The sequence below is a fragment of the Hippopotamus amphibius genome, chromosome 2 (assembly GCF_030028045.1).
Source record: "Hippopotamus amphibius kiboko isolate mHipAmp2 chromosome 2, mHipAmp2.hap2, whole genome shotgun sequence".
NCBI classification, from domain to species: Eukaryota; Metazoa; Chordata; class Mammalia; order Artiodactyla; family Hippopotamidae; genus Hippopotamus; species Hippopotamus amphibius.
In genome coordinates this window covers 204,200,273-204,212,294 of record NC_080187.1, presented here as the reverse complement: position 1 = coordinate 204,212,294, position 12,022 = coordinate 204,200,273, and the positions used below count along the sequence as shown (strand labels likewise).

Below are 12,022 nucleotides of genomic sequence, written 5' to 3'. Positions count from 1 at the left end.
CAGAAAGCCTCCACGGGACCCTACCCTAAACTTGAACCTGCTTCCCTAGCACGTCTGAATAGAAGCAGACATTAGGAGACAGAGTTTGCATTTACATGTGATAGAAACGGTCTGTCAAAGAAAAAAAAAAGGGGGAAATCTTAAAAAAAAAAAACCTCAAGGATATATGAGATGCCTTAACGATGAGCTGTGACTTCCCTCTCAATCTTCGCAAACGCTTTGGAAAATAGGTTGACTGCTTCAAGATAATTAAGCCTAGTAAACCAACAGACGAATCTCGTATTTACCCAATTGCTAAGTAGGTATCTAGCTACAAAAAATTACCTGCTTTAATACAAAATGCACAGGACAACACAAGGAGAGTTTGGGGATCTGCCCAAGGGGGAGTCAGGATGTGGACATAATTAGCTTGGATGTAGTGGGATGTATTTAATTAACTCTGTTCATAGTTATTACCGGCCGTGCCAGCACAGAAATGGCTTCCAGGAATACCCCTACCACCCATTAGGGGTCTCAGCCTCCACAATCACATGAATGTTCATGCATTAAATGTCTCATTGCATTGAAGGATTTGAAATGAGTCCTATAGCCCAGCACCCCAGGAATACGGAGAGTAGAGGAGAAGGTGCATGTTTCATGTTGCACAACACACATGATCATGTCTTAGTGTAACTGACACGGCTCCAGGCAAGGAGTTCAGTAGTTCGAGACAAAATAGCAAGTAAAATTGCCCCCAGTGAAGCAACTTGAATGCTACTGGAAAGTTGAATGATCTTTTTATTCTGAATTCTACAGAAATCCCAAACATTGAACCCGACATGGGATTTGGAAAAGGGCATCTTCCAGAGAACCTGGGCTTGAACGGTAACAGTTTAATTAGCATGTATTTGTACGTTACTTGTAAAATTAAGACTTAGGAGGAGAAGGAGGAGGAAAGAAAAGCATCTGCCCACAAGTACATGAGAAGAGGAGTTCACCTGAGCCTGAAGACCACCAGCAGGAGGCCGCCACACCCCATCTGTGGGGGCTGGGAATGGAGGCAGTCAAACTGAGACCTTGTCTGAACTGGCAGTGCATCTAGCCAGCTGCAAACAGTGGCTACAGCTGTTCCCCAGAGGACAAGTCCTTGGCATTGGGAAAAAAAAGGGTGACAGAAAAGACTTCTCTGCCACATGGCGGTTTTGGATATGACACAGACAAGAGACCCAGCTCTGAACACAAAGGAAAGCCTGTGCGATGTGTGAGCAGAGCGTAAGGGGGTGCACGTGTTTTCACTCTTACATGTGTACGCAAGAATGAGGCAGTTAAAAACTGTTCCGAATAGATACAACAAGCCTGGCCATGAGTTGATAACTGTAAAGGCTGGGTGGTCGATATAAGGGTGGTCGTCACATTATTCTCTCCATAGCCATGTTTGTGCAAAGTGCAGCATGCTGACCGGTGAGAACAGCTAAGGAAGTGTTTCAGAGTGGTGGTGCATGGTGTAAGTGAAATGAGTGTTTCAATTAAAACATTTTTTTCTTTAATTAACATATAAAGACCACACTCCGAGATAATCCACCTTCATCTTTTTTTCTTGTCAGCTCAAGGAAGACTCAGGTTTTCATTACCTTCTCCCCGCTTGGGTGTAAGACCATCACATAGGCCCCAAGATTATGGGCTGCAAACATCTTACCTGGAATCGCTCATCAGTCTCATTCTCTCCGATCTGCCGCAGAAGATCCCCGCTGGCCTGTCCAATGCTTCCAGCCGCGGTCAGAACTGTCTGTCGAGGCTACGAACACAGAGCACATCTTAGTGGGAAAGAGAAGGTGTTGCCTCCAGTGCCATGAGACAGGGCCGTGCACGAAGAGGAATCCTACAGGATGGCCTCCTCCGGCACCTCAGTGAGACTCTTGTATCTGCCAGGCAGGAGACGTACACGTCCTGGTGGAATCTGTGCAAGGAAATGCCCGATGGCTCCCAAACCAGCAATGGCTGGATAGATTTGAAATGTTCAATTAATGAGCATCATTCAGCTGGTAGGAAATTAGGGCACAGACTTGTATCCCCTTTAAATGTATATCTGTCATGTGCGTTCGTTTCTGAGGTTACATCTAATCAAGTACCCTTGGGCAGGGGAGGGAGGCTTCCTACAAAGAACTCAACCAGTCTCAAAGGTTGAACATAGCTTCTGCACCCAGTTCACCAACTCCAAACCCCAGAGTGCGGTAGCATGAGACATCAGGATGGAGGGGACCGCTTGGGAGCAAGAGCCCCAAGGGACCCAAAGGCTGCAGCTGCCTCATGAGAACCCGAGTGACTGCTCGCCCCAAAGCTCACCTCTCCAGAAGTCGGCTGCACAGCTTTCAGCAGATCTGACACAGCCCCGGCGAGGGTCCTTGCGGCTCTGAGCAGGTCCTCCCCACTGCCCACCTCGTCGTCCATGAGGGCTGCCAGCAGCTTCACGCCCTTGGACATCTCCGTCAGGTTGGAAGAAATGGTGGTGATGGCACAGCCCACAGCGGTGTAGTCGGTGTCTGCAGGGTCTCCTGGAGCAGAGAAAGAGCAACACCATCAAAGGAGAGCGGTGAAGGTTGAGGAGCGCCCAGGTTGACAGGAGACAGGTGGTGACGCTGGCAGCAGACACCCTCCTCCAATGCCACCCCCATCCTGCAGGAGTCAGACGTCTCCCCATCTCCAAGGTGCTGCTCTTCACAGGGTCCTTTCACCCTGCAGCCTCATACGTTGAGATACTGAGTAGGAGCCCCTTTAAAATTCCCAAGGAAGTCTCAGCATCTCACAGCCCTTTCCAGAAGGTGGCTTCAAGGTCAGCAGCTTGGAGAGGTCAACTCTGTCCCTGAAACACTGAAACAGTGCTCGGTGAAGCCAAGGTCTTCCCTGGTCATCTCTTGACAACACAAGGCCCAGAGTCATGCTATACAGAGGGGACCACAGCTGGACAAGACAGAAGGAGGCACCCGTGATGGCTAGTCATCCAAAACCATTTTGAGACTGTAAGCTCTCAGAAGGGAGACATGGGCTTCCATAGACTTTGAAGTATGTCCAGCAGCTTGAGGAATAGTGACAAGAGCTGAATAAATGCTTTTTACTGATGATGCGTGATATGTACAAAAAGGCATGAGACATTCCCCACATTTCTCCCGGGTCAGTGGAAGAAAATGCCTGAAGCATTGTGAGGGCCTAAAAATTGACTCTCCTCTCAGAATAGGAAAATCTGTTGTTTCAATCAAAGAATAAGAACTTTTTTTTTTTTTTAACAAAACCACAATACACCACAAATCCCTTGGGGACTTACCGGCTGTGAGGTTAACAACTGAAGCTGTTCCAGCTGTGATGGCATCGACTTGAGAGTGGATTTCGTGCTTGGATTCGTCGACTTTATTCTGAACCCATACCCTAGACGCCTGCAAAACCAGACAACTGCATGACACAATCGCTGCACAGGATTACCCAGGAAACCAGAGAAGTCATGCCATGTAACGAGGCTAGCACTTTGGCCACACTCTCCTCACCGGGCCGGCACCAATGAGGTCCTTAAGTCCTCTTGCATGACATCCTTAACAGGCCTCCTGCTCATTCATTCACGCTGAATAGCATGTAAATTCTCAATGCTTCTTACTCGGGTTATGTTTTAAGATCTTGGAGAGAAAAATTCTCTGCGGCTTTATGTAGGTAAATTCAATTTAAAAAATGAGAATAAAATGGCAGGAGGAAGTGGAACAAAAGGGTGAATACATTGTTCAATAAAGTTCTTGGTGAAAATGAAAAAAAAATTAAAATGAGAATAATTTGTATCTCATAATAATACTGCACACTGGCACCAACAACAGTTGCTAATTTTCATCATTTTTTTTTAGAGAATGGAGTTAGAATTAGGGTGTTTTCGCTCATGAGTCATCTATCAGCGTAGCAGTTGTCTTTTGTTTACAACATGAATGTCGTGTAGGATTTGGGAGGTGGTCGTCAAGACCCCTGCTTTGGATCCAGCTCTACCACTAACAAATGACATGACTTGGAGCACATTTCATCCAGTTCCCGTGCCTTACATTTCTTGTATTATAGAAACTCAATGGTCTTTTAAAACCTTTTTAGTTCTTATACTTTATGTTCATTTGACCCTATAAATAGCAAATTCTGTTTTGGGCCATTTCTGGTCTTAGCCAATACCTGGTCATTTACACTGGTAATGATGAGCCTATGGTAATATAAGGTGCTGATCTGCTTCCCGAAACATCCCCAAAATATTAATCTTGGTCCAGAGTATGTCTAGCACTAAAATGCTTTGTATACTAATTCTTTGAAAATTGGTGAAGCAACAATATTAAATCCAGATATTTTAAAACTTTCTCTCACAACTGTGCTGGATATGGGAGTCTGCCATATGTATTTTTACTCTCAAGTTCCCCAAAGCAAAATGTTTAATGATTTTAGGTACTTGGGAGAAGCAGCACTGAGGGTGCTGCACCCTGTAGGTATACAAGTACACAAATGAAAAACACACCGAGCAGGGAGAACTTGGAGGCAGTTATCCTGGCTGGACAAGATGAGGCTACAAACTGTGTCTTGGTTCTGGCCCTATTATGGCCAGGCAGCACGACAGTAGTGGTTTTCAACGCTGACTGCATATCAGAATCACAAGAGAGCGATGAAAAACCACTGATACCCAGGCCCCACCCCCAGCAACGCTGATTTGTTGCTGACCTGGGCCCTAGGCTTTGTCCTTAAAGCTCCTCAGGTGATTCTAATGTGCAAAGCAGGGCGGAGAAGGACAGTGATAGCCAGTGGTTTGCAAATGGGCACACAAAACAGTTGGGAACTTTACTAAAATGCAGATCCTGATTCAGAAGTTTGGGGTAAGGCCTAAGATTCCACACCCGTCACAAGATCCTAGGTGCTGCCAATGCTTCTGGCCTGCAGATCACAATGTAAGCAGCAAGGGGCTAGATGATTTCATGCAGCAGCGGCTACAGGAAGACAGCTAATGGCCCTGCCTCACTGAAAAGTTCAATAGTAGTAACCCAAGGGTTCTAAAACATGGTTCCCAGCAAGCAGCTGCAGCCACCTGACAACTTGCTGGGAATGCAAATTCTCAGGCCACACCCCAGACCTCCAGAGTCAGAAAAAATGGGGAAAGGGCCCAGCAATCTGTTTTAGCAAGCCCCCTGGGTGACTCTGACGCTCACTCAAGTGTGCAAACCATTGGTACTGACAACAGACCCAGCTAACGCTCACTGGGCGCTCACTGTGTGTTAGGTGTGGGGCTAAGAACTCTGTACATGATTGGATTATCAAGTCTTCACAACAGCCCCGCTCAGGAATGACAGAGTGGGGGCTGAGAGAGAGTAAGTTGCCCAGATTGACAGACCGACTGAGCAGTGGAGCTGGAACTTTGGTCCAGAGGATGTGACTCAAGTCCAGGTTCTTAGCTCTCATAGGGTACTGCCAACAGCCCGTAGCACCCTATGGTTCTCTCCTCCTGTGGGTGCAGCCCAGAGATGGACACTCCATCTCTTGAGAAAATATGGTCTTCCAACTTACCTAGCTGGAGACAGAGATTGACCACGCTGAATCCAGCCAGAGCGCAGAACCCTGTTTTCTGCCAGGGCGGAGACACTGCATAAAAACGCTGAATGACACTTACCATGTCCTGGCCGAGAGGCGGCAGGGAGTCGAGCTCGCTGAGGTCGTCCTGGGCCTGCTGGACAGCGTGCATGCTCGTGTTGATCGTGCCCATGAGGGCCTGCTGGGCCGAGGTCTGCAAAGGCAGGTAGCACAAGGGGTCACGCCACACTCCTGCACTGGCAACACAGCGTCTATGTGAGCAAGGAGACTGGACCCGAGATCATGAGAAAGCGGCCCAGGGTACATCTCAACAAACTGCCTGAACCAGCTCCTATTTCAACCAGGGGCCACAAATAGGTGTTGTAATGCATTCATAGAAAACCAAATACGGGTGTCTCCAATAGGGTGTTTATAATCAGCAGAATGTGGAGAGCGTACTTAGCCGACAAGAAAGCTCAGAAAGAGTCCCTGCAGGGGAGCTCAGGCGACCCAATCCTTGAGTACTCAGGACAGAAGGGCTCCTGCACAGGGATCACGTGGGTGTTATACCAGAACTCTTCTTGGTAAATAAGTAAAGATTCCACCCAAGTCTACAGTCAACACACTTCTCCAGAGTCAAATCAGTTCTGGGCTTTCAGGCTCTTCCGCTTTCAAAAAGCTCTTGCCCCAAAGCATGGGACTCCAGAGCAGGCCTGAGAGGCCCTGAATCACACAGACCAGCACAGCGGAAGGAACCGACGATCTGCTCAGGGGGAAATGTGTGGGTCAGAATAGACTTGGTGTACTTCTCAGCTTCTCTGAGCGGTATCTGGATGATGAGCAGACAGGGGCGCAGGGTCCTAACCCTCTCTCACAAACCACACGGAGATGCCACTGGTTCTCGTTCAGCCCTAGAAGACACCTGTGGTCCTAGACAGGGCATGGCCAGAGCCGCCCATTTAAAAGAAAACACACTGGGAATGAGGCATTGGGACCGCACAGCTGAAGAGCCAGAGCTCAGACAGGAAGTAGGGAGAGCAGGGATGACACACACAACCTGTCACCAGGCTGGTGTCACTCCCTGCACACCAGAGGCAGCACAGTGACGGGCGGGGCACATCCCTGGGCAGCCTCACCAGTGGGGGCATGTGGCCTCGGTGCATCTGCCCAATCATGACTTGCTGCTGTGGGGAGGGCATGCTGCCAACGTTGAAGGTCTCGGGCCCGCTGGAGCCGGAGCGCATCACGGCCGGCAGTGCCACCGAACCGTGCTCCACCTTCCCGGTGCGATTGAACTGCTGCTGCAAGATGGTGGACCTGCGGAGGACAGACACTCCCGTCACTGTGAGGTGGCCGCTCACGCGGAGTGTGACAAGATACAAAGGTGTCACCAGTGTGCGCTGCTTCATACTATGACAACCCGTTCGCAAGAGGCAAATACAGACAGAAGCGTAAAGGAAGAAGCAACATGAAAATGCTTCAGCAGAACCCTGAGATGAATGAATCCTTTTATAATCAGTAATATAAGTAACTACTCCCAGTTTATCTAGTTAATAGGTTCACGGCATTATGCTATTAGTTGTTCTTAAAAAAGACCGAAAACGATGATGCTGCAGGCATAAGTGAATGTTTTGGATACACTGATCTGTTATTTGGTAAATTCTACCTGAAATGGCATTCATTCAATACATATCTACTGCGTGCCAGGTTCTATCCTAAGCCCCAGGGAAAGAGATCATTTATCCTTAGCTTGCAAGATGGTGGACCTGTAGGGGACCTAAAATCTCCCACAGCTTAGCTCCCCTTCCTCAAGTCGAAAGCCACTGACCACAGAGGATGTTTTAACACCTTCGGAGACCTGATAACTGGCAGACGTTGGCATCTCTTCCAGATGATTTCATCTTAAGTCTGGGAAGATGCCTAGGGCATCTAATAAAAATATTTTCAAGTTTTTACTTCTTGATATTTTCTTGGAATGAGAGGTGAGTGCAAAGGACTGTGAGCGTATGAAGGTAAGAATCGAAGGGTGGCACAGTTGCTTCACAGCCCAGAGGACAAACCCACAGGGAGTTTGGGGGAGTCTGTGTGTGGGGGGGGTGAGGGTGTGGGGCACGGTTGGTGAGTGGCTGCATTAAGGCACAGGAGCCTCTGTCCCAGGGTTCTGGAACCACTGCAAGCCACTTCCTGTTGCCCAGGGCAAAGCTTGTGAGCCAAGCTAGAACACCAAGCTAGAACACCAAGCAACAGGCATCCAAGGGACAACATTAACATCTGCAGAAGGGTTGGCACTAGGGCGGGTGGATCTATGGCTCCTCTAGGAGCTCAGCTGCATTCCGAGATCTCAACCAACGTCTAACACAGGGACAAGTGGAGGGTCTAGGGATGAGGACCTCCCTGGACTGTGATGCTCTCTGCAGTGGGAAGGGGTTACAGCGGCCCCGGGCAGGGGAGAGTCCCAGCAACTCGGGGCTCAGACACTTACTGAGTAGCTCCTAGGAGAAGTTCAAGCACAGCAGAGTCCTGCAAAGTGAACAGCTCACCCTATTAGGAAGTACTAGGTTACTAATGTCCACCTAGTGGTCATTAATAATTCCAAGAACTTAAGGTCTTTTGCCAGAGGGTATCAAGTAGTACTTGAAATACGTCACATCAAATGCGGTTTCAACGTGTATACTAATAGGCGACAAATGGAAAAGCACCTTCTAGGTGATTATGATGCAAACTGTGAGAAAGTGTACAGAGTAGCAACATTAGAGAAACAATTACTATGACCAGGCAAGTTTAATATGCTGGAATATGCTAGAACGCTCTGGCAGTGCACTATAGGAGACGTCACAAGACCTGAATCTGAGTCCTGGCTCTGCCACATGTGTGCATCTCAACTAACCTCCAGGAGCTTCAGTTTCCTCATTCACGAACTGGGGTTGATAAAACCTGGCCTACCTCTTCCACAGGGTGATGTTGTTGAGATCAAGTGAGACAGCAAGACGGACACACACAATAAAGCACAGACAAGAAAAGTTACTACTACAATGCTCTATTAACATCAAGGGAGCAGCTGAATAGGTTTCTCAACAAGTCTCCTTTATTAGATGTTACTTAATTTTAATAAATTTCAGTTTCCTCATTTATAAAATGGAGCTAAATTGAAATTATTCTGAATTTAAAATGATGATAATAGCAAACATTTATTATGTACCAGAGATTGTTTTATTGCTTTATTAGTTTTATGTGCTTTATCAGTAACTCAATCATCAAAATCAAACTTATGAGGTAGTACTATCAATCACTGTTCTCACTTTATAGATGAGATGAAGGAGACAGAGGAAATTCATAATGTCACCAAGGCCACACATTAAAAAACAGATCCCAGATTTGAACCAATAACTTTGGCTCCAGGGTCCATGATCTTTTCACTTCCCTCTGCTGCCTCACCACATGTGTATCAAGCATGGCAGGTAATGAGCATCCCATAAACAAAAACTCCTCTACTGGCTAGGCCCCTAGCCCAAAAGGTACAGAATTAAGCTCAGTCTCCAGACTCTGATGCTAATGATGTAGTTTATGAGATTTAAATCAGAAATTTGGAATAGGACTCATGAAGGCTCACTGTGTCTAAAGACAGAATTAATTAGGGGGTTCCCTGGTGGCACAGTGGTTAAGAATCTGCCTGCCAATGCAGGGGACATGGGTTTGAGCCCTGCTCCGAGAAGATCCCACATGCCACTGAGCAACTAAGCCTATGAGCCACAACTACTGAGCCCATGTGCCGCAACTATTGAAACCCATGTGCCTAGAGCCCGTGCTCTGCTACAAGAGAAGCCACTGCAATGAGGAGCCCATGCACCACAACAAAGAGTAGCCCCTCCTCGTAGCAACTAGAGAAAGCCCATGTGCAGCAATGAAGACCCAACGCAGCCAATAAATAAATAAAATTAATTAATTAATTTTTTAAAAAGATGGAATTAAGCACTACATCTGGTTCAGTGTCTCCCTTGAAATCCCCAGCTGCCCCCACCCCAACAAGATACCCTCAACACTGATGAGAAATATCTGGGGGGCACACTTCGAGAAGACTCATCTATCTCATTCACTATCACCTCCCCTCTGTGAGGGACTTCAGGGCAACAGCCCCAGAGTGGCACGAGGAAACCTGTCCATCCAGGGAGAAGGCAGTTCTCCAGGGCTCTTAACGATACTTACTTTTTGGGGGAAACAGACTCTTCTAACATAGTTGACTCCTCATCGCCCTCTAGTCCAAATCTATCTTTACTTTGTTTCTGGGGTAAAACAAGACAAAAATGAAAGTCAGCAGGTCTTGACACAAAATCCTTTTAAGAGGCCTTTTAAAATGAGCCACACAAACAGATATGTTAAGGTTTACCCCAAATTCCTTGCTTTGGATAACTAATAAGTGATGGGTGGACAAAAACAATAGTAATAATGAAAAAGAAATATACCACTTACTTAATATAGATACATAATGTCTTCTGCATATGTTATTGCACAGACAATTTTATATAGTTAAAAGCAAGACATAGATATTAATATTCTAAAAGAACCTGGCTATTTCAGTGGGTTGTATTTGAAAGCCTTAGGAAAGTTTTGTCTGTATATCACTATGGCATATAGCTCCCCGTTAAAATGGTTAAAAAAAAGAGAGACAGACAGACATACAGAAAAGAAAGAAAAAGAAAATCTTCAGACCCTCAACCCAGTTTCTCTAGAGGCCGCAAAGCATAACTACCTAGAGAGGAGGATGCTGAGGGGTTAGCCACGCTCATTCGTTAGCTAAATGATGCACTACTGCTCATTACCTGGCAGTCAATGACACAAACATGAGCTGCAGCAAAGTCAGAAATTCTCCGGGGATATGAGGTCAAAGATTGCACATTCAAGAAATCTTAATGTTAAATATTCAATCAGTGAATAAAGCACTTTACATGAGGTTTTTTGTTTTTTTTTCAGGTAGCTACATCACCTGAACTGAGTCTTTTAACAAAGAATTGGTGTCCAATTTGCATCAATATGAAATACCTTTTTGAGGATGATGTCAATGTAGCCTGCAATCAGCTGGGATATTTGTTCTCCCTCAGTGGTTTGTACTGAATAGTAACTTTCCTGGTACTCCCCAAAATCCTGGTGGGGGAAAAAAACCCCACATTAGAAGAAATACAGCCACATCAGCAGTTTAAAGGTGAGGAGGTCCAGTTCTGGAACAAGCTCTGACATAGACTCACGTTTTTCTTGCTCCTCCCCTTTCAATACAGCTGAATACCCTAAAATTTATCCAACAACGATAAAAGGACTCTGAAAGCTGGAAAGATGGACTGGCTGGGACCTCAGGACCGGAGCAACCACAATCTGGTGAGTTCTTGAGGTTTATTTTAGATCCCATACCCCCCAGGCTGGGTGCTGGAGAGGCCTGAGACTTGGAACCTCCAACAGGAAGTTTCTGGAGGTCTGTTCTCTCTGGTCAAGGGATGAGGAGAAGGCAAGCCCAACAGAGACCTAGTTGGGAGCCTCAAGCGGCTCCACCACCTAGATTGTGGCTCATGGGCATCTGCAAAGCAGTGAAAGCCTAGCTCCCCCGGGCCCTGCTCCACAGCCCAGGCAGGCAGGTGGTCTGATCCCTTTGCAGCAGTGGCCACAGTGAAACCCTGTGCTTCCCTCCCTTCCACCAGTGGCTCAGTAGCTTCTGCCTCCCTAACAAAGGTCACCCAGCAATAGCAGGCAGCCCAAGGAAGTACCTTCTTCCTTCACGACAGCACCAAGAGCCTTTGAGCAGGAACCCCAGCAATGTCAGAAAAATAAGGCAGTCCAGAAAAGCACTGCAAGGGCTCAGAAAATAAATTTCCACTGCAACTCAAGTCCACAAAAGTATGCCAGAACATGGTACACTAAATCTAAACAAGGTGACCGTGTGCTAAAATAGAAAATGTGCACAAGATCAAGAGTCTCCTAATATAATAAACAAATCATCTAGCATATAATTAAAAATCACTATTCATGTCAAGAACTAGAATAACTACAGTGTAAAAAAAGATAATCAACTGATGCCAATACTGAATCAGATGTTGGAATTATCTGATAAGGATTTTTAAATTTTGAATCATAAAGTTTCAACAATCAATTACAAATTCTCCTAAAACAAATGAAAACAATAGATTCAAGAAAGAAATTTAAGTCATAAAAAAGAACCAAGTTGAAATTTTAGAACTAAAAAATACCATAACCAAAGTAAAAATCTCACAGGACAGATTAAATAGTAGTATGGAAATGACAAAGAAAAGAATCAGTCAACTTGAAAACAGATCAATAAAATTTAGTCAAGTGAAACAACAGAAAACATACAAAACAAAACAGAGCTTCAGGGACCTGTGGGACAATTGAAAAAAAAGACCTAACATCCATATAGTCAGAAACATGGAAGGAGAGTAGAATGAGGAATGAGGAACATAAAAAAAAAAAAGAAAGT

At 46.0% G+C, this 12,022-nt stretch overlaps 1 protein-coding gene across 3 annotated transcripts in view; it reads right to left on the bottom strand.

Annotated features, from left to right (window-relative positions):
* The window catches only part of TLN2 (talin 2), a 452,015-nt gene that overhangs the window by 133,093 nt on the left and 306,900 nt on the right, over positions 1–12,022 (bottom strand). For all 3 annotated transcript variants that reach the window (XM_057722678.1, XM_057722677.1, XM_057722679.1), the window contains 7 exons: positions 10,582–10,683; positions 9,748–9,824; positions 6,681–6,861; positions 5,645–5,758; positions 3,299–3,407; positions 2,323–2,531; positions 1,676–1,774 (listed from right to left, as the gene is read on the bottom strand). In XM_057722678.1, coding sequence (XP_057578661.1) covers positions 1,676–1,774; positions 2,323–2,531; positions 3,299–3,407; positions 5,645–5,758; positions 6,681–6,861; positions 9,748–9,824; positions 10,582–10,683 — 891 coding nt within the window. The remainder of the gene's footprint in view (positions 1–1,675; positions 1,775–2,322; positions 2,532–3,298; positions 3,408–5,644; positions 5,759–6,680; positions 6,862–9,747; positions 9,825–10,581; positions 10,684–12,022) is intronic.